The sequence below is a fragment of the Somniosus microcephalus genome, chromosome 13 (assembly GCF_052327205.1).
Source record: "Somniosus microcephalus isolate GS21.2 chromosome 13, FLI_Smic_1.0, whole genome shotgun sequence".
Taxonomy (NCBI): Eukaryota; Metazoa; Chordata; class Chondrichthyes; order Squaliformes; family Somniosidae; genus Somniosus; species Somniosus microcephalus.
This window is the reverse complement of record NC_140999.1, coordinates 54374531-54394303: the sequence shown is the minus strand read 5'-3', so window position 1 is coordinate 54394303 and position 19773 is coordinate 54374531. Positions and strand designations below refer to the sequence as shown.

The window sequence follows — 19773 nt, the reverse complement described above, 5'->3', positions numbered from 1 at the left end:
TGGCACTTTCCAGTTCCGAGACCAGCCGTCTATTGCTCCTCCGAGTGGGAATGCCATCTTAGTGCTAAAGGGCAGTTTTGTGCCCACCAGGAACTAGATTAAAGCATTTGGGTCTATTTTGAGTTAGCTTAAGAGCTTGTTAACTATAAAATGTCTGCTTGGCAGTGGTGAATGTTATCACTAGATTAGCCCAATGGGACACCAGCTAGAAGAGGACTGTCTGGGGCAAGTCAAATACAGGATGTTATATTCTACACTGACATCACTTCCTGCCAGTTCAAGAAAAGAAACACAACAACACCCAACTTCAACATCAAAATAAAATAAAATAAAATATATAGATAAAGGGGAAACCATCCCTTTCCAAAAGTGTCGGATTTAGGTAGCTCCCAATTCCAGAATGTGCCAAACTGCAGCCTGAAACTGTGTTGAGTTTCTAAAGGGAGTTAATCTAAAGGGAGTGGGGTGTTAATCTGTTAGGGTTATTAGGTAACAGTTACAGTTAATAAAGCAGGTTGTTAGCTATTAGGAGAGCACCTATATGTGATGGTGTGGGTGCTGAAAGCTAAGATTAATTAAAGGGGAGGGAGGGGTGGGGAGGAAAGGGCAGTCAGAATATACCTTTAAGAGTGTTCCACGGTTTATGATCTAACAGAAGCTTTAGATACTGGAAGGAGTTTCACATCCAATGCAACAAGCAGGTCCTGAATGGAAATACCTGCCTGCCAAGTCTCTGACTGCAGGATCAACCCGTCCTACTTCGTGAAGGGCAGCTGAGCATTTCCGTCACCCTCAGTTCTGAGATTGCACAAAAACTTCCCGCCACCTCCCCCATAAAATGTTCTCCTGAATGGGCACAGAGTTTACATGGTGGGAGGTGCTAGGAGGGAGAAGGAAAAGTGAGTGTGGGCACAGGGCAATAGGAGGGAGATTGAATGGGTGAGGAGTGGGCACAGGGAAATAGGAGGGAGATTGAATGGGTGAGGAGTGGGCACAGGGCAATAGGAGGGAGATTGAATGGGTGAGGAGTGGGCACAGGGCAATAGGAGGGAGATTGAATGGGTGAGGAGTGGGCACAGGGCAATAGGAGGGAGATTGAATGGGTGAGGAGTGAGCACAGGGCAATAGGAGGGAGATTGAATGGGTGAGGAGTGGGCACAGGGCAATAGGAGGGAGATTGAATGGGTGAGGAGTGGGCACAGGGCAATAGGAGGGAGATTGAATGGGTGAGGAGTGGGCACAGGGCAATAGGAGGGAGATTGAATGGGTGAGGAGTGAGCACAGGGCAATAGGAGGGAGATTGAATGGGTGAGGAGTGGGCACAGGGCAATAGGAGGGAGGCCAACAGGGTGAGGCGTGGGCACAGGGCAATAACAGGGAGATTGAATGGGTGAGGAGTGGGCACAGGGCAATAGGAGGGAGGCCAACAGGGTGAGCGGTGGGCACTCAGGGTGGTAGGAAAGGAAAGGCTGAAGGGTAGGAAGAGGAGAATAGGAAAATGTCTGATCGGTTGTGCAGAAAGGTCTGACGAAAGGTCATCGACCTGAAATGTTAACTCTGTTTCTCTCTCTACAGATGCTGCCTGACCTGCTGAGTATTTCCAGCATTTTCTGTTTTTATTTCAGATTTTCAGCATCCGCAGTATTTTGCTTTTGTATTGGAGGAAAAATAGATTCCCCACCTATCTGGAGATTTGAGGAAGGCCGTGTTATTTAAACCTTTGCATTTCAAACAGGGGCTTCCTCAGCAGGTGAGCCCTCAAAGGGAATTGTTCAGTTTACGAGCAGGAAACCTGTGTTAAAAATAAATGAAACCCTGCTGGTGAATGCAACCTGCTTGTGCTTCAACCGCCAGTTCCTGGCCTTCACAGGGAAGTGGCTTTTGATGCGGGAGGGGTCGGAATTCCTTAAAGGGGATCCTTTCCTCACATTATTGGGGATGGCCCTGTTAATTAAAACTCCAAATGTATTCAAGTAATGCGGAAACCCACCCTCTCTCAGTGGTGCAGGTCAAGAACAGGCTTTTAAGGTGCAGTCTGGGCAGCGAGGGAGGCCATGGAGCCAGGTGAGGAGTCAGGGGCAGCCGAGGGGAGCGGGCCAGGTAGGAATGATGCAGGTCCCCAGGATGTTTAATTTTAAAGAAGATATACAGACCTAAAATTAAATTTATGAATAGATTAAATTAAAAATAAAACTTACCTGCTGGAAAGAATAAAATCAAAAATGGTGGGTGGGGCTGGGTGACACCGCGCTACAGAGCCACTAGTGGTGGGAGGGCTGCGACTGCACGCTGGAGACTCAAAGCATTTCCAGTCATTTGTTACAGGGCCCGTCGCAGTTCAGTGACCAGATTAACATTGGAAATCCTATTAGAGCATCTCCTACTGGCGTTACAGGGAAGCATCACCACTACTGTGGACTTCTGAACACAAGAATCTTCATAGGAATGTTGACATAGGATTTTTCAATAGAACGCATGACCCACGTACTGATTTTTAATATATTATAAATATTAAAAATATTGATAGATAGATTTCACTTAATATAAATGCTTATCCCTCTGGCTGATCAGTGATTAGTGAGAATTATAGAGTGCGGAGTTCTTACTGATGAGTACCTGGTATAATCTCGACTCACTAGATTACAACATATTACAACAGTGGCTGCACTTCAAAAGTACTTTATTGGCTGTAAAGTATATATAAGTAGTTTATAGAAGTATCGAGAAGCAGCTTGCAAGGTTTGGGCAGTGCAGCCTCGAGAAGCTCCTAACTCTCAGAAATCATTCAGTTAGCATCTTTGTAGCTATTGTGTGAACTTATAATAGGGAAGGAACTTATTTTTAGGGCCCTTTCATCCACTTTTATCTACTCAGAACTCCATCACCCTTCCCTTCAATTTAGTCCCCTCCTCTGCTGAAGGTTGGGCTTGATTACATCGGCTCAGGCCTCCCTCTGATACCTTACCCAAGAGGCCATTCCTCATATCTGAGCCTCAACACTGAGGCTCAAAGTCTCCGATTAACATCATTTTAACACTGGCGGTAACCCGTTTAAAATAATGCCTATCGCAAAGCCCAGGCTTGAGTTTCATCAGGTTATCCTGTTATGTGGGGAACCACAGCTAAACCTGGTCACACAATGGACAGATGGGGAGGGAGGAGAGAATATTGTTCAATCAGCTTTTCGTATGATTGAATCTGTCCTGGTGCCTGGCTGCCCAGTGTTCCACTTTCCAACGGGAGTCACTGGACCACAATCAAGAGTGGGAACTCCGGCTGCTTGTTCCCTAAGGCCAACTGTAGGACCCCAACTGTAGGACCCCAACTGTAGGGTCCCAACTGAGGTTAGGTCATTTCTCAGACTGGGATCAAACCTGGGCCCATCTTGCTCTGTATGGCTCCGAATGTATTTATCTGCCAGTCACTGAGGGAGCTTGCTTACTTTAGGAAAACAATGTAATACCCTGTATTAATGGCAACTTAAATAACTGAAATGGTCCCAGGGTGAGTATAACAATTTATAGAGGTTGTTAAAATTGAGCATGGTTGATCCTAAGCCAAGACATGACCGCATTAAGGAGAGGTATCTGTATGGGTTAGATGTGGAACTCCAAAAGACTACAATGGATGCAGAAAACGGGTATAGTTCAAGAGGGTGGAGCATGAAGAATTTCTAAGGGATTCTGGGTAAAATCTGTTGCTAGGTTATGGACAGGGTTGTCTGATGGGGTTTAAAACAACAACAGTCTTGTGTAGGTCGGTTGGGTAGGACCAGCGGGGTTTTTTTTTTAAACAGTTAGTAAAATGCAAGCATGCATTTTAAGCTATTTGTGACATTAGTCTGGAGAGGGTTTTGTGAATTAGGCTTCGAAGCCAAATACTTACCAAAGGATTCTTTAAGATTAAGAAACAGAAAGAAAGAAAACATTATAGAAGACATTATTCAGCTACATAGTCATTGTTATGTAACATTAAAAAGCTTTAGACTTAAATGTTTTACTTAGGTTCAAACACATTAGAAAAAAAGGTTAATTCAATTCACCGTCATCTTATTTAAATGATTGTTAGTATTTTGTTGTTGTTAATATAATGAGCGACATGCATTCGCAAAATAGCAAGGATAGATCAGTTGCTAAAGTCAAAGTTCAAAACCATGGCAATAGAGGTCCTTGAACCTTTTGGGGAGTTCAATCATGTGAAGGATTAAGTGCAGCTCACTGCAGGATGTGAGGTTTAGATTAAACATTTATATGTTAGTTCCTTTTTTAAAATAGGTTTTATTTTAGACTTTGTATACAAGCTAAAAAATTCGACTGGTCAGGTTTTTTTTGTACCATGTTCACTGAAGTTCTTGATACAACTTGTTCACTTTGCCAATGGTTCCACTGGGTTAGAATGGCTGCCGCCTCCTCACCTACACATACCACAACCAGCAAGGACAGCATAAAAGCTTCATAAGAGTTTCCCAATCCCAACGATTACTTTCAATTTGACACATTGGTCACAGAATGGAATCCCAAATGGAAAAAAAGAGAGAGAAAAGAAAAACAAGAAGAAAAAGAACAAAAATAAATAAATGGAGGTTACAGTAGGCCCAGGGAGGAAGAGCCACTTCAAAGAATATAATGAAAGGAACTGGAGATACAGTCACAGCAGTGAGCAGCGTGAATCAAAGAAAGCTCTAGGCACAGGACAGACAGACAGAATGACAAGCTATGAGGACGTCACAAACATCAACAGCAGTAACAGCTACACAAAGGTCTTTTGGTTCCACGTTTTCTTTTAAAGAAGCAGATTAATCATTTTTGGATTTGTCGGTAATATTTTGGGTTTTTTTCCGGCCCCTACCTGACCGCAACTGTTTGATGCGTGTACTGGAGCTCGGGTCGACAGGCAGGAAGTCTTTGAACCAGGTGATCTCGGGATCTGGGTTTCCACTGGCCGCGCACAGCATGGTAGCCGTTCGGGTGCGCTCCACCACCTTCAGCTGGGGGCCCATGTTGATGTTGGGGAAGCCGGAAGGCAGCTGGTCCTCTGCGAGCAGAAAGTGGTGAGGGAAGACAATTAGAAAAACTCAAATCTAGTTTACGTTAGGCCTGAAAAGGGAAACCCCCCAAATTGTCCATCCGTTTTACTTAAATTGCATTGGGGCCAGAAAGACAGAAAGTATTAATGAATGGACTCATTGACTCCAGTTGTGAATGCAGGCCCACTTAAGTAGCCCTGACACCGAACAGCGCAGAACAGGGTGGCGGCACTGGGTCTGCAGACTCCAAAATCCAGTAAACTTGGCTAATTCGCCATCCTAACAGAAAACCGCACTCGCATTCCAAGAGCCAACCCTGAATTCCACCCTTTCGACATACAACGGGTTGAGAAGAACTTTATAGAGCACAATCTATACATTGTATGATGGACAGGAGTAGCAGAGATGCAGTATAACCCTAATGCAAAAAGAAAATACTGCAGATGCTGGAAATCTGAAATAAAAACAGAAAATGCTAGAGAAACTCAACAGGTCAGGCAGCATCTGTGAAAAGAGAAACAGAGTTAACGTTTCAGGTCGATGACCTTTCGTCAGAACTGGAAAAAAGCAGGAAATGGAACAGATTTTTAAGCAAGTGCAGGGGCTGGGAAAGGGGGGAGGGGATGAAAGAACAAAAGGGAAGGTCTGTGACAGGATGGAAGGCAGGAGAGATTAAGAGACATTAAGAGATATTCAAGGCAAAAGGAGATGGTAATGGGACAGGTTAAGAAACAAAGGATGGCTCTAGATGAAGTGTAAATTGCGCTGGCAGAATGAAAGACAGCTGCCATGTGGGAGAGAAGAACAGAGCAAAAGTGTGGATAAAAATAGTATGAGTATATGAGTAAAAGCATGAGTATAACCCTCATGTTTTGTGACAAATTGGCTTTTTACGCTGTAGAATTCTACACAGATCCACTTTGCTTGGCTAGAATTGTACAGAATCCAACGGTATGCTCATTCAGGGATGGAACAAGATGGTGATTTTGAGGGAGAGTTTTTTTTCTTGACATCCACTTATTTTTAGAAATTCTCCCTTCCACCATTTCCCGCCCTGTCACTTGTCTTCCTTTCTGGTTCCACAAGCACTGCTTAACCTTTCATACCTTCTCCAAGTGGCCGTTATTCACGCATGGCCTAGACAGAGTGCGTCGGCAGGCTATTCAACCGTGGGGGGGGGGGGGGGGCATTCTGTCCATGTCCGACATCCACACAAGCACATTTTCCAGTAGGAGGTTGTTGACAGGAATCCTTTTGACTTAAGGCCAATTGTAATGCTCATTCAGGAATGGAAAAAAGACAGCGTTTTTGAGGGAAAGTTTCTCTCATTGGTGGATAAATCCAAAAAGCAGAGCACCACGTATCAGCAACGTGAGATATATGCAAATTAATGGAAAGCTAGATTTAAAACGCGTGGTCCATGAGGTTTCATAGTACACATCTCAGAGGCCCACAAAGACAAAACGCTCGGACCTTCAGCTTGTTTCCAGGAATCTGGATTAAATTCAACAATTTGCCGAGTAGATCACGAGCCCAATCGGTATCCTTCCCTCCCTTCCTGCCACGTCTTGCGACAGCTGCTCTCCTTTTCCTTTTCAGTCACAAAGCAGCAGTCCACAATGTGCAGAGCCACGAGCTAGCCTGAGGTACAAGCTAGCCTGAGGTACGAGCTAGTCTGAGGTACGAGCTAGCCTGAGGTACGAGCTAGCCTGAGGTACGAGCTAGTCTGAGGTACGAGCTAGTCTGAGGTACGAGCTAGCCTGAGGTACGAGCTAGCCTGAGGTACGAGCTAGCCTGAGGTACGAGCTAGTCTGAGGTACGAGCTAGCCTGAGGTACGAGCTAGCCTGAGGTACGAGCTAGCCTGAGGTACGAGCTAGTCTGAGGTACGAGCTAGCCTGAGGTACGAGCTAGCCTGAGGTACGAGCTAGCCTGAGGTACGAGAGATCCTGAGGTACGAGCTACTCTGAGGTACGAGCTAGCCCGAGGTACGAGCTAGCCCGAGGTACGAGCTAGCCCGATGTACGAGCTAGCCCGAGGTACGAGCTAGCACAAGGTACGGGCTAGCCCGAGGTACGAGCTAACCTGTAGTACGATCTAGCCTATACGAGCTAGTCTGAGGTACGAGCTAGTCTGAGGTACGAGCTAGCCTGAGGTACGAGCTAGCCTGAGGTACGAGCTAGCCTGAGGTACGAGCTAGCCCGAGGTACGAGCTAGCCCGAGGTACGAGTTAGCCTGAGGTACGAGCTAGTCTGAGGTACGAGCTAGCCTGACCTACGAGCTAGCCTGAGTTACGAGCTAGCCTGAGGTACGGGAGATCCTGAGGTACGAGCTAGTCTGAGGTACGAGATAGCCTGAGGTACGAGCTAGCACGATGTACGAGCTAGCCCGAGGTACGAGTTAGCCTGAGGTACGAGCTAGTCTGAGGTACGAGCTAGCCTGACCTACGAGCTAGCCTGAGTTACGAGCTAGCCTGAGGTACGGGAGATCCTGAGGTACGAGCTAGTCTGAGGTACGAGATAGCCTGAGGTACGAGCTAGCACGATGTACGAGCTAGCCCGATGTACGAGCTAGCCCGAGGTACGAGCTAGCCCGAGGTACGAGCTAGCCTGAGTTACGAGCTAGCCTGAACTACGAGCTAGCCTGAACTACGAGCTAGCCTGTGGTACGAGCTAGCCTGAGATACGAGCTAGTCTGAGGTACGAGCTAGTCTGAGGTACGAGCTAGCCTGAGGTACGAGAGATGCTGAGGTACGAGCTAGCCTGAGGTACGAGAGATCCTGAGGTACGAGCTAGCCTGAGTTACGAACTAACCTGTGGTACGAGCTAGCCTGAGTTACGAGCTAGCCTGATGTACGAGCTAGTCTGAGGTACGAGCTAGCCTGAGGTACGAGCTAGCCTGAGGTACGAGCCAGCCTGAGGTACGAGCTAGCCTGTGGTACGAGCTAGCCTGAGATACGGGCTAGTCTGAGGTACGAGCTAGTCTGAGGTACGAGCTAGCCTGAGGTACGAGAGATGCTGAGGTGCGAGCTAGTCTGAGGTACGAGCTAGCCTGAGGTACGAGAGATCCTGAGGTACGAGCTAGCCTGAGTTACGAGCTAACCTCTGGTACGAGCTAGCGAGTTACAAGCTAGCCTGAGGTACGAGCGATGCCTGAGGTACGAGCTAGCCTGAGGTACGAGCTAGCCTGAGGTACGAGCTAGCCTCAGCTACGAGCTAGCCTCAGCTACGAGCTAGCCTGAGCTACGAGCTAGCCTGTGGTACGAGCTAGCCTGAGGTACGAGCTAGCCTGAGTTACGAGCTAGCCTGAGCTACGGGTTAGCCTGAGCTACGAGCTAGCCTCAGCTACGAGCTGGCTTCAGCTACGAGCTAGCCTGTGCTACGAGTTAGCCTGAGATACGAGCTAGTCTGAGGTATGAGCTAGTCTGACGTAGGAGCTAGCCTGAGGTATGAGAGATCCTGAGGAACGAGCTAGTCTGAGGTACGAGCTAGCCTGAGGTACGAGAGATCCTGAGGTACGAGCTAGCCTGAGTTACGAGCTAGCCTGAGGTACGAGCTAGCCTGAGCTACGAACCAACCTGTGGTACGAGCTAGCCTGAGGTACAAGCTAGCCTGAGTTACGAGCTAGCCTGAGTTACGAGCTAGCCTGAGCTACGAGCTAGCCTGTGGTGTGAGCTAGCCTGAGATACGAGCTAGCCTGAGGTACGAGAGATGCTGAGGTACGAGCTAGCCTGAGGTACAAGAGATCCTGAGGTACGAGCTAACCTGTGGTACGAGCTAGCCTGAGTTACGAGCTAGCCTGAGGTACGAGCTAGCCTGAGGTACGAGCTAGCCTGAGTTACGAGCTAGCCTGAGCTACGGGTTAGCCTGAGCTACGAGCTAGCCTAAGCTACGAGCTAGCCTGTGGTATGAGCTAGCCTGAGATACGAGCTAGTCTGAGGTATGAGCTAGTCTGAGGTACGAGCTAGCCTGAGGTACGAGAGATCCTGAGGTACGAGCTAGTCTGAGGTACGAGCTAGCCTGAGGTACGAGAGATCCTGAGGTACCAGCTAGCCTGAGTTACGAGCTAGCCTGAGGTACGAGCTAGCCTGAGCTACGAACTAACCTGTGGTACGAGCTAGCCTGAGGTACGAGCTAGCCTGAGGTACGAGCTAGTCTGAGGTACGAGCTAGCCTGAGTTACGAGCTAGCCTGTGTTACGAGCTAGCCTGAGGTACGAGCTAATCTGAGGTACGAGCTAGCCTGAGGTACGAGAGATGCTGAGGTACGAGCTAGCCTGAGGTTTAAGAGATCCTGAGGTACGAGCTAGCCTGATTCACAAGCTAACCTGTGGTACGAGCTAGTCTGAGTTACGAGCTAGCTTGAGGTACGAGCTAGCCTGATGTACGAGCTAGTCTGAGGTACGAGCTAGCCTGAGGTACGAGCTAGCCTGAGGTACGAGCTAGCCTGTGGTACGAGCTAGCCTGAGGTACGAGCTAGCCTGACTTACGAGCTAGCCTGACTTACGAGCTAGCCTGACTGAGGAGCTAGCCTCAGGTACGAGCTAGCCTGAGGTACGAGCTTGCCTGAGGTACGAGAGATCCTGAGGTACGTGCTAGTCTGAGGTACGAGCTAGCCTGAGGTACGAGCTAGCCCGAGGTACGAGCTAGCCCGATGAACGAGCTAGCCCGATGAACGAGCTAGCCCGATGTACGAGCTAGCCCGAGGTACAAACTAGCCCGAGGTACGAGTTAGCCTGAGGTACGAGCTAGTCTGAGGTACGAGCTAGCCTGAGGTATGAGCTAGCCTGAGGTACGAGCTAGCCTGAGCTACGAACTAACCTGTGGTACGAGCTAGACTGAGGTACGAGCTAGCCTGAGGTACGAGCTAGTCTGAGGTACGAGCTAGCCTGAGTTACGAGCTAGCCTGAGTTACGAGCTAGCCTGTGGGACGAGCTAGCCTGAGATACGAGCTAGTCTGAGTTACGAGCTAACCTGTGGTACGAGCTAGCCTGAGGTACGAGCTAGCCTGATGTACGAGCTAGTCTGAGGTACCAGCTAGCCTGAGGTACGAGCTAGCCTGAGGTACGAGCTAGCCTGAGCTACGAGCTAGCCTGAGCTACGAGCTAGCCTGTGGTACGAGCTAGCCTGAGATACGAGCTAGTCTGAGATACGAGCTAGCCTGAGGTACGAGAGATGCTGAGGTACGAGCTAGCCTGAGGTACGAGAGATCCTGAGGTACGAGTTAGCCTGAGTTACGAGCTAACCTGTGGTACGAGCAAGCCTGAGTTACGAGCTAGCCTGAGGTACGAGCTAGCCTGAGGTACGAGCTAGCCTGAGGTACGAGCTAGCCTGAGCTACGAGCTAGCCTGAGCTACGAGCTAGCCTGTGGTACGAGCTAGCCTGAGATACGAGCTACTCTGAGGTATGAGCTAGGCTGAGGTACGAGCTAGGCTGAGGTACGAGAGATCCTGAGGTACGAGCTAGTCTGAGGTACGAGGTAGCCTGAGGTACGAGAGATCCTGAGGTACGAGCTAGCCTGAGGGACGAGTTAGCCTGAGCTACGAGTTAGCCTGAGCTACGAGCTAGCCTGTGGTACGAGCTAGACTGAGATACGAGCTAGTCTGAGGTATGAGCTAGCCTGAGGTACGCGCTAGCCTGAGGTACGAGATAGCCTGAGTTACGAGCTAGCCTGAGCTACGGGTTAGCCTGAGCTACGAGCTAGCCTGAGGTACGAGCTAGCCTGTGGTACGAGCAAGCCTGAGTTACGAGCTAGCCTGAGGTACGAGCTAGCCTGAGGTACGAGCTAGCCTGAGGTACGAGCTAGCCTGAGGTATGAGCTAGGCTGAGGTACGAGCTAGGCTGAGGTACGAGAGATCCTGAGGTACGAGCTAGTCTGAGGTACGAGGTAGCCTGAGGTACGAGAGATCCTGAGGTACGAGCTAGCCTGAGGTACGAGTTAGCCTGAGCTACGAGTTAGCCTGAGCTACGAGCTAGCCTGTGGTACGAGCTAGCCTGAGATACGAGCTAGTCTGAGGTATGAGCTAGCCTGTGGTATGAGCTAGCCTGAGATACGAGCTAGCCTGAGATACGAGCTAGCCTGAGGTATGAGCTAGTCTGAGGTACGAGCTAGCTTGAGGTACGAGAGATCCTGAGGTACGAGCTAGTCTGAGGTACGAGAGATCCTGTGGTACGAGCTAGCCTGAGTTACGAGCTAGCCTGAGGTATGAGCTAGTCTGAGGTACGAGCTAGCTTGAGGTACGAGAGATCCTGAGATACGAGCTAGTCTGAGGTACGAGCTAGTCTGAGGTACGAGAGATGCTGAGGTGCGAGCTAGTCTGAGGTACGAGCTAGCCTGAGGTACGAGAGATCCTGAGGTACGAGCTAGCCTGAGTTACGAGCTAACCTCTGGTACGAGCTAGCGAGTTACAAGCTAGCCTGAGGTACGAGCGATGCCTGAGGTACGAGCTAGCCTGAGGTACGAGCTAGCCTCAGCTACGAGCTAGCCTCAGCTACGAGCTAGCCTGAGCTACGAGCTAGCCTGTGGTACGAGCTAGCCTGAGGTACGAGCTAGCCTGAGTTACGAGCTAGCCTTAGCTACGGGTTAGCCTGAGCTACGAGCTAGCCTCAGCTACGAGCTGGCCTCAGCTACGAGCTAGCCTGTGCTACGAGTTAGCCTGAGATACGAGCTAGTCTGAGGTATGAGCTAGTCTGAGGTAGGAGCTAGCCTGAGGTACGAGAGATCCTGAGGAACGAGCTAGTCTGAGGTACGAGCTAGCCTGAGGTACGAGAGATCCTGAGGTACGAGCTAGCCTGAGTTACGAGCTAGCCTGAGGTACGAGCTAGCCTGAGCTACGAACCAACCTGTGGTACGAGCTAGCCTGAGGTACAAGCTAGCCTGAGTTACGAGCTAGCCTGAGTTACGAGCTAGCCTGAGCTACGAGCTAGCCTGTGGTGTGAGCTAGCCTGAGATACGAGCTAGCCTGAGGTACGAGAGATGCTGAGGTACGAGCTAGCCTGAGGTACAAGAGATCCTGAGGTACGAGCTAACCTGTGGTACGAGCTAGCCTGAGTTACGAGCTAGCCTGAGGTACGCGCTAGCCTGAGGTACGAGCTAGCCTGAGGTACGAGCTAGCCTGAGTTACGAGCTAGCCTGAGCTACGGGTTAGCCTGAGCTACGAGCTAGCCTAAGCTACGAGCTAGCCTGTGGTATGAGCTAGCCTGAGATACGAGCTAGTCTGAGGTATGAGCTAGTCTGAGGTACGAGCTAGCCTGAGGTACGAGAGATCCTGAGGTACGAGCTAGTCTGAGGTACGAGCTAGCCTGAGGTACGAGAGATCCTGAGGTACCAGCTAGCCTGAGTTACGAGCTAGCCTGAGGTACGAGCTAGCCTGAGCTATGAACTAACCTGTGGTACGAGCTAGCCTGAGGTATGAGCTAGCCTGAGGTACGAGCTAGTCTGAGGTACGAGCTAGCCTGAGTTACGAGCTAGCCTGTGTTACGAGCTAGCCTGAACTACGAGCCAGCCTGTGGTACGAGCTAGCCTGAGGTACGAGCTAATCTGAGGTACGAGCTAGCCTGAGGTACGAGAGATGCTGAGGTACGAGCTAGCCTGAGGTACAAGAGATCCTGAGGTACGAGCTAGCCTGATTCACAAGCTAACCTGTGGTACGAGCTAGTCTGAGTTACGAGCTAGCTTGAGGTACGAGCTAGCCTGATGTACGAGCTAGTCTGAGGTACGAGCTAGCCTGAGGTACGAGCTAGCCTGAGGTACGAGCTAGCCTGAGGTACGAGCTAGCCTGAGGTACGAGCTAGCCTGACTTACGAGCTAGCCTGACTTACGAGCTAGCCTGACTGAGGAGCTAGCCTCAGGTACGAGCTAGCCTGAGGTACGAGCTTGCCTGAGGTACGAGAGATCCTGAGGTACGTGCTAGTCTGAGGTACGAGCTAGCCTGAGGTACGAGCTAGCCCGAGGTACGAGCTAGCCCGATGAACGAGCTAGCCCGATGTACGAGCTAGCCCGAGGTACAAACTAGCCCGAGGTACGAGTTAGCCTGAGGTACGAGCTTGTCTGAGGTACGAGCTAGCCTGAGGTACGAGCTAGCCTGAGCTACGAACTAACCTGTGGTACGAGCTAGCCTGAGGTACGAGCTAGCCTGAGGTACGAGCTAGTCTGAGGTACGAGCTAGCCTGAGTTACGAGCTAGCCTGAGTTACGAGCTAGCCTGTGGGACGAGCTAGCCTGAGATACGAGCTAGTCTGAGTTACGAGCTAACCTGTGGTACGAGCTAGCCTGAGGTACGAGCTAGCCTGATGTACGAGCTAGTCTGAGGTACGAGCTAGCCTGAGGTACGAGCTAGCCTGAGCTACGAGCTAGCCTGAGCTACGAGCTAGCCTGAGCTACGAGCTAGCCTGTGGTACGAGCTAGCCTGAGATACGAGCTAGTCTGAGATACGAGCTAGCCTGAGGTACGAGAGATGCTGAGGTACGAGCTAGCCTGAGGTACGAGAGATCCTGAGGTACGAGTTAACCTGAGTTACGAGCTAACCTGTGGTACGAGCAAGCCTGAGTTACGAGCTAGCCTGAGGTACGAGCTAGCCTGAGGTACGAGCTAGCCTGAGGTACGAGCTAGCCTGAGGTACGAGCTAGCCTGAGCTATGAGCTAGCCTGAGCTACGAGCTAGCCTGTGGTACGAGCTAGCCTGAGATACGAGCTACTCTGAGGTATGAGCTAGGCTGAGGTACGAGCTAGGTTGAGGTACGAGAGATACTGAGGTACGAGCTAGTCTGAGGTACGAGGTAGCCTGAGGTACGAGAGATCCTGAGGTACGAGCTAGCCTGAGGTACGAGTTAGCCTGAGCTGCGAGTTAGCCTGAGCTACGAGCTAGCCTGTGGTACGGGCTAGCCTGAGATACGAGCTAGTCTGAGGTATGAGCTAGCCTGAGGTACGCGCTAGCCTGAGGTACGAGATAGCCTGAGTTACGAGCTAGCCTGAGCTACGGGTTAGCCTGAGCTACGAGCTAGCCTGAGCTACGAGCTAGCCTGAGCTACGAGCTAGCCTGTGGTATGAGCTAGCCTGAGATACGAGCTAGCCTGAGATACGAGCTAGCCTGAGGTATGAGCTAGTCTGAGGTACGAGCTAGCTTGAGGTACGAGAGATCCTGAGGTACGAGCTAGTCTGAGGTACGAGAGATCCTGTGGTACGAGCTAGCCTGAGTTACGAGCTAGCCTGAGGTACGAGCTAGCCTGAGGTACGAGCTACCCTGAGGTACGAACTAGCCTGAGATACGAGCTAGTCTGAGGTACGAGCTTGTCTGACGTGCGAGCTAGCCTGAGGTACGAGAGATGCTGAGGTACGAGCTAGCCCGAGGTACGAGCTAGCCCGAGGTACGAGCTAGCCCAATGTACGAGCTAGCACGAGGTACGAGCTAGCACGAGGTACGAGCTAGCCCGAGGTACGAGCTAGCCTGAGCTACGAACTAACCTGTGGTACGAGCTAGCCTATACGAGCTAGTCTGAGGTACGAGCTAGCCTGAGGTACGAGCTAGCCTGAGGTACGAGCTAGCCCGAGGTACGAGCTAGTCCGAGGTACGAGCTAGCCTGAGGTACGAGCTAGCCTGAGGTACGAGCTAGCCTGAGGTACGAGCTAGCCTGACTTACGAGCTAGCCTGACTTACGAGCTAGCCTGACTTACGAGCTAGCCTGAGGTACGAGCTAGCCTGAGGTACGAGCTAATCTGAGGTACGAGCTAGCCTGAGGTACCAGCTAGCCTGAGTTACGAGCTAACCTGAGGTACGAGCTAGCCTGAGCTACGAACTAACCTGTGGTACGAGCTAGCCTGAGGTACGAGCTAGCCTGAGGTACGAGCTAGTCTGAGGTACGAGCTAGCCTGAGTTACGAGCTAGCCTGTGTTACGAGCTAGCCTGAACTACGAGCCAGCCTGTGGTACGAGCTAGCCTGAGGTACGAGCTAATCTGAGGTACGAGCTAGCCTGAGGTACGAGAGATGCTGAGGTACGAGCTAGCCTGAGGTACAAGAGATCCTGAGGTACGAGCTAGCCTGATTCACAAGCTAACCTGTGGTACGAGCTAGTCTGAGTTACGAGCTAGCTTGAGGTACGAGCTAGCCTGATGTACGAGCTAGTCTGAGGTACGAGCTAGCCTGAGGTACGAGCTAGCCTGAGGTACGAGCTAGCCTGAGGTACGAGCTAGCCTGACTTACGAGCTAGCCTGACTTACGAGCTAGCCTGACTGAGGAGCTAGCCTCAGGTACGAGCTAGCCTGAGGTACGAGCTTGCCTGAGGTACGAGAGATCCTGAGGTACGTGCTAGTCTGAGGTACGAGCTAGCCTGAGGTACGAGCTAGCCCGAGGTACGAGCTAGCCCGATGAACGAGCTAGCCCGATGAACGAGCTAGCCCGATGTACGAGCTAGCCCGAGGTACAAACTAGCCCGAGGTACGAGTTAGCCTGAGGTACGAGCTAGTCTGAGGTACGAGCTAGCCTGAGGTATGAGCTAGCCTGAGGTACGAGCTAGCCTGAGCTACGAACTAACCTGTGGTACGAGCTAGACTGAGGTACGAGCTAGCCTGAGGTACGAGCTAGTCTGAGGTACGAGCTAGCCTGAGTTACGAGCTAGCCTGAGTTACGAGCTAGCCTGTGGGACGAGCTAGCCTGAGATACGAGTTAGTCTGAGTTACGAGCTAACCTGTGGTACGAGCTAGCCTGAGGTACGAGCTAGCCTGATGTACGAGCTAGTCTGAGGTACCAGCTAGCCTGAGGTACGAGCTAGCCTGAGGTACGAGCTAGCCTGAGCTACGAGCTAGCCTGAGCTACGAGCTAGCCTGTGGTACGAGCTAGCCTGAGATACGAGCTAGTCTGAGATACGAGCTAGCCTGAGGTACGAGAGATGCTGAGGTACGAGCTAGCCTGAGGTACGAGAGATCCTGAGGTACGAGTTAGCCTGAGTTACGAGCTAACCTGTGGTACGAGCAAGCCTGAGTTACGAGCTAGCCTGAGGTACGAGCTAGCCTGAGGTACGAGCTAGCCTGAGGTACGAGCTAGCCTGAGCTACGAGCTAGCCTGTGGTACGAGCTAGCCTGAGATACGAGCTACTCTGAGGTATGAGCTAGGCTGAGGTACGAGCTAGGCTGAGGTACGAGAGATCCTGAGGTACGAGCTAGTCTGAGGTACGAGGTAGCCTGAGGTACGAGAGATCCTGAGGTACGAGCTAGCCTGAGGGACGAGTTAGCCTGAGCTACGAGTTAGCCTGAGCTACGAGCTAGCCTGGGGTACGAGCTAGCCTGAGATACGAGCTAGTCTGAGGTATGAGCTAGCCTGAGGTACGCGCTAGCCTGAGGTACGAGATAGCCTGAGTTACGAGCTAGCCTGAGCTACGGGTTAGCCTGAGCTACGAGCTAGCCTGAGGTACGAGCTAGCCTGTGGTACGAGCAAGCCTGAGTTACGAGCTAGCCTGAGGTACGAGCTAGCCTGAGGTACGAGCTAGCCTGAGGTACGAGCTAGCCTGAGGTATGAGCTAGGCTGAGGTACGAGCTAGGCTGAGGTACGAGAGATCCTGAGGTACGAGCTAGTCTGAGGTACGAGGTAGCCTGAGGTACGAGAGATCCTGAGGTACGAGCTAGCCTGAGGTACGAGTTAGCCTGAGCTACGAGTTAGCCTGAGCTACGAGCTAGCCTGTGGTACGAGCTAGCCTGAGATACGAGCTAGTCTGAGGTATGAGCTAGCCTGTGGTATGAGCTAGCCTGAGATACGAGCTAGCCTGAGATACGAGCTAGCCTGAGGTATGAGCTAGTCTGAGGTACGAGCTAGCTTGAGGTACGAGAGATCCTGAGGTACGAGCTAGTCTGAGGTACGAGCTAGCTTGAGGTACGAGAGATCCTGAGATACGAGCTAGTCTGAGGTACGAGCTAGTCTGAGGTACGAGCTAGCCTGAGGTACGAGAGATGCTGAGGTGCGAGCTAGTCTGAGGTACGAGCTAGCCTGAGGTACGAGAGATCCTGAGGTACGAGCTAGCCTGAGTTACGAGCTAACCTCTGGTACGAGCTAGCGAGTTACAAGCTAGCCTGAGGTACGAGCGATGCCTGAGGTACGAGCTAGCCTGAGGTACGAGCTAGCCTGAGGTACGAGCTAGCCTCAGCTACGAGCTAGCCTCAGCTACGAGCTAGCCTGAGCTACGAGCTAGCCTGTGGTACGAGCTAGCCTGAGGTACGAGCTAGCCTGAGTTAAGAGCTAGCCTGAGCTACGGGTTAGCCTGAGCTACGAGCTAGCCTCAGCTACGAGCTGGCCTGTGCTACGAGTTAGCCTGAGATACGAGCTAGTCTGAGGTATGAGCTAGTCTGAGGTAGGAGCTAGCCTGAGGTACGAGAGATCCTGAGGAACGAGCTAGTCTGAGGTACGAGCTAGCCTGAGGTACGAGAGATCCTGAGGTACGAGCTAGCCTGAGTTACGAGCTAGCCTGAGGTACGAGCTAGCCTGAGCTACGAACCAACCTGTGGTACGAGCTAGCCTGAGGTACAAGCTAGCCTGAGTTACGAGCTAGCCTGAGTTACGAGCTAGCCTGAGCTACGAGCTAGCCTGTGGTGTGAGCTAGCCTGAGATACGAGCTAGCCTGAGGTACGAGAGATGCTGAGGTACGAGCTAGCCTGAGGTACAAGAGATCCTGAGGTACGAGCTAACCTGTGGTACGAGCTAGCCTGAGTTACGAGCTAGCCTGAGGTACGCGCTAGCCTGAGGTACGAGCTAGCCTGAGGTACGAGCTAGCCTGAGTTACGAGCTAGCCTGAGCTACGGGTTAGCCTGAGCTACGAGCTAGCCTAAGCTACGAGCTAGCCTGTGGTATGAGCTAGCCTGAGATACGAGCTAGTCTGAGGTATGAGCTAGTCTGAGGTACGAGCTAGCCTGAGGTACGAGAGATCCTGAGGTACGAGCTAGTCTGAGGTACGAGCTAGCCTGAGGTACGAGAGATCCTGAGGTACCAGCTAGCCTGAGTTACGAGCTAGCCTGAGGTACGAGCTAGCCTGAGCTATGAACTAACCTGTGGTATGAGCTAGCCTGAGGTACGAGCTAGCCTGAGGTACGAGCTAGTCTGAGGTACGAGCTAGCCTGAGTTACGAGCTAGCCTGTGTTACGAGCTAGCCTGAACTACGAGCCAGCCGGTGGTACGAGCTAGCCTGAGGTACGAGCTAATCTGAGGTACGAGCTAGCCTGAGGTACGAGAGATGCTGAGGTACGAGCTAGCCTGAGGTACAAGAGATCCTGAGGTACGAGCTAGCCTGATTCACAAGCTAACCTGTGGTACGAGCTAGTCTGAGTTACGAGCTAGCTTGAGGTACGAGCTAGCCTGATGTACGAGCTAGTCTGAGGTACGAGCTAGCCTGAGGTACGAGCTAGCCTGAGGTACGAGCTAGCCTGAGGTACGAGCTAGCCTGAGGTACGAGCTAGCCTGACTTACGAGCTAGCCTGACTTACGAGCTAGCCTGACTGAGGAGCTAGCCTCAGGTACGAGCTAGCCTGAGGTACGAGCTTGCCTGAGGTACGAGAGATCCTGAGGTACGTGCTAGTCTGAGGTACGAGCTAGCCTGAGGTACGAGCTAGCCCGAGGTACGAGCTAGCCCGATGTACGAGCTAGCCCGAGGTACAAACTAGCCCGAGGTACGAGTTAGCCTGAGGTACGAGCTAGTCTGAGGTACGAGCTAGCCTGAGGTACGAGCTAGCCTGAGCTACGAACTAACCTGTGGTACGAGCTAGCCTGAGGTACGAGCTAGCCTGAGGTACGAGCTAGTCTGAGGTACGAGCTAGCCTGAGTTACGAGCTAGCCTGAGTTACGAGCTAGCCTGTGGGACGAGCTAGCCTGAGATACGAGCTAGTCTGAGTTACGAGCTAACCTGTGGTACGAGCTAGCCTGAGGTACGAGCTAGCCTGATGTACGAGCTAGTCTGAGGTACGAGCTAGCCTGAGGTACGAGCTAGCCTGAGCTACGAGCTAGCCTGAGCTACGAGCTAGCCTGAGCTACGAGCTAGCCTGTGGTACGAGCTAGCCTGAGATACGAGCTAGTCTGAGATACGAGCTAGCCTGAGGTACGAGAGATGCTGAGGTACGAGCTAGCCTGAGGTACGAGAGATCCTGAGGTACGAGTTAACCTGAGTTACGAGCTAACCTGTGGTACGAGCAAGCCTGAGTTACGAGCTAGCCTGAGGTACGAGCTAGCCTGAGGTACGAGCTAGCCTGAGGTACGAGCTAGCCTGAGGTACGAGCTAGCCTGAGCTATGAGCTAGCCTGAGCTACGAGCTAGCCTGTGGTACGAGCTAGCCTGAGATACGAGCTACTCTGAGGTATGAGCTAGGCTGAGGTACGAGCTAGGCTGAGGTACGAGAGATCCTGAGGTACGAGCTAGTCTGAGGTACGAGGTAGCCTGAGGTACGAGAGATTCTGAGGTACGAGCTAGCCTGAGCTACGGGTTAGCCTGAGCTACGAGCTAGCCTGAGCTACGAGCTAGCCTGTGGTATGAGCTAGCCTGAGATACGAGCTAGTCTGAGGTATGAGCTAGCCTGAGGTACGCGCTAGCCTGAGGTACGAGATAGCCTGAGTTACGAGCTAGCCTGAGCTACGGGTTAGCCTGAGCTACGAGCTAGCCTGAGCTACGAGCTAGCCTGTGGTATGAGCTAGCCTGAGATACGAGCTAGCCTGAGATACGAGCTAGCCTGAGGTATGAGCTAGTCTGAGGTACGAGCTAGCTTGAGGTACGAGAGATCCTGAGGTA

The 19773-nt window shown here is 51.7% G+C and overlaps 1 protein-coding gene across 1 annotated transcript in view; it reads right to left on the bottom strand.

The window, feature by feature from the left end:
* LOC147108325 (receptor-type tyrosine-protein phosphatase delta-like) overlaps positions 1-19773 on the bottom strand; it is a 620473-nt gene that overhangs the window by 283853 nt on the left and 316847 nt on the right. Inside the window, exons 5-6 of the mRNA XM_086004913.1 lie at positions 4849-5034; positions 3886-3894 (exon numbers count right to left, since the gene is read on the bottom strand). Of these exons, the coding sequence (XP_085861039.1) occupies positions 3886-3894; positions 4849-5034 (195 nt within the window). The remainder of the gene's footprint in view (positions 1-3885; positions 3895-4848; positions 5035-19773) is intronic.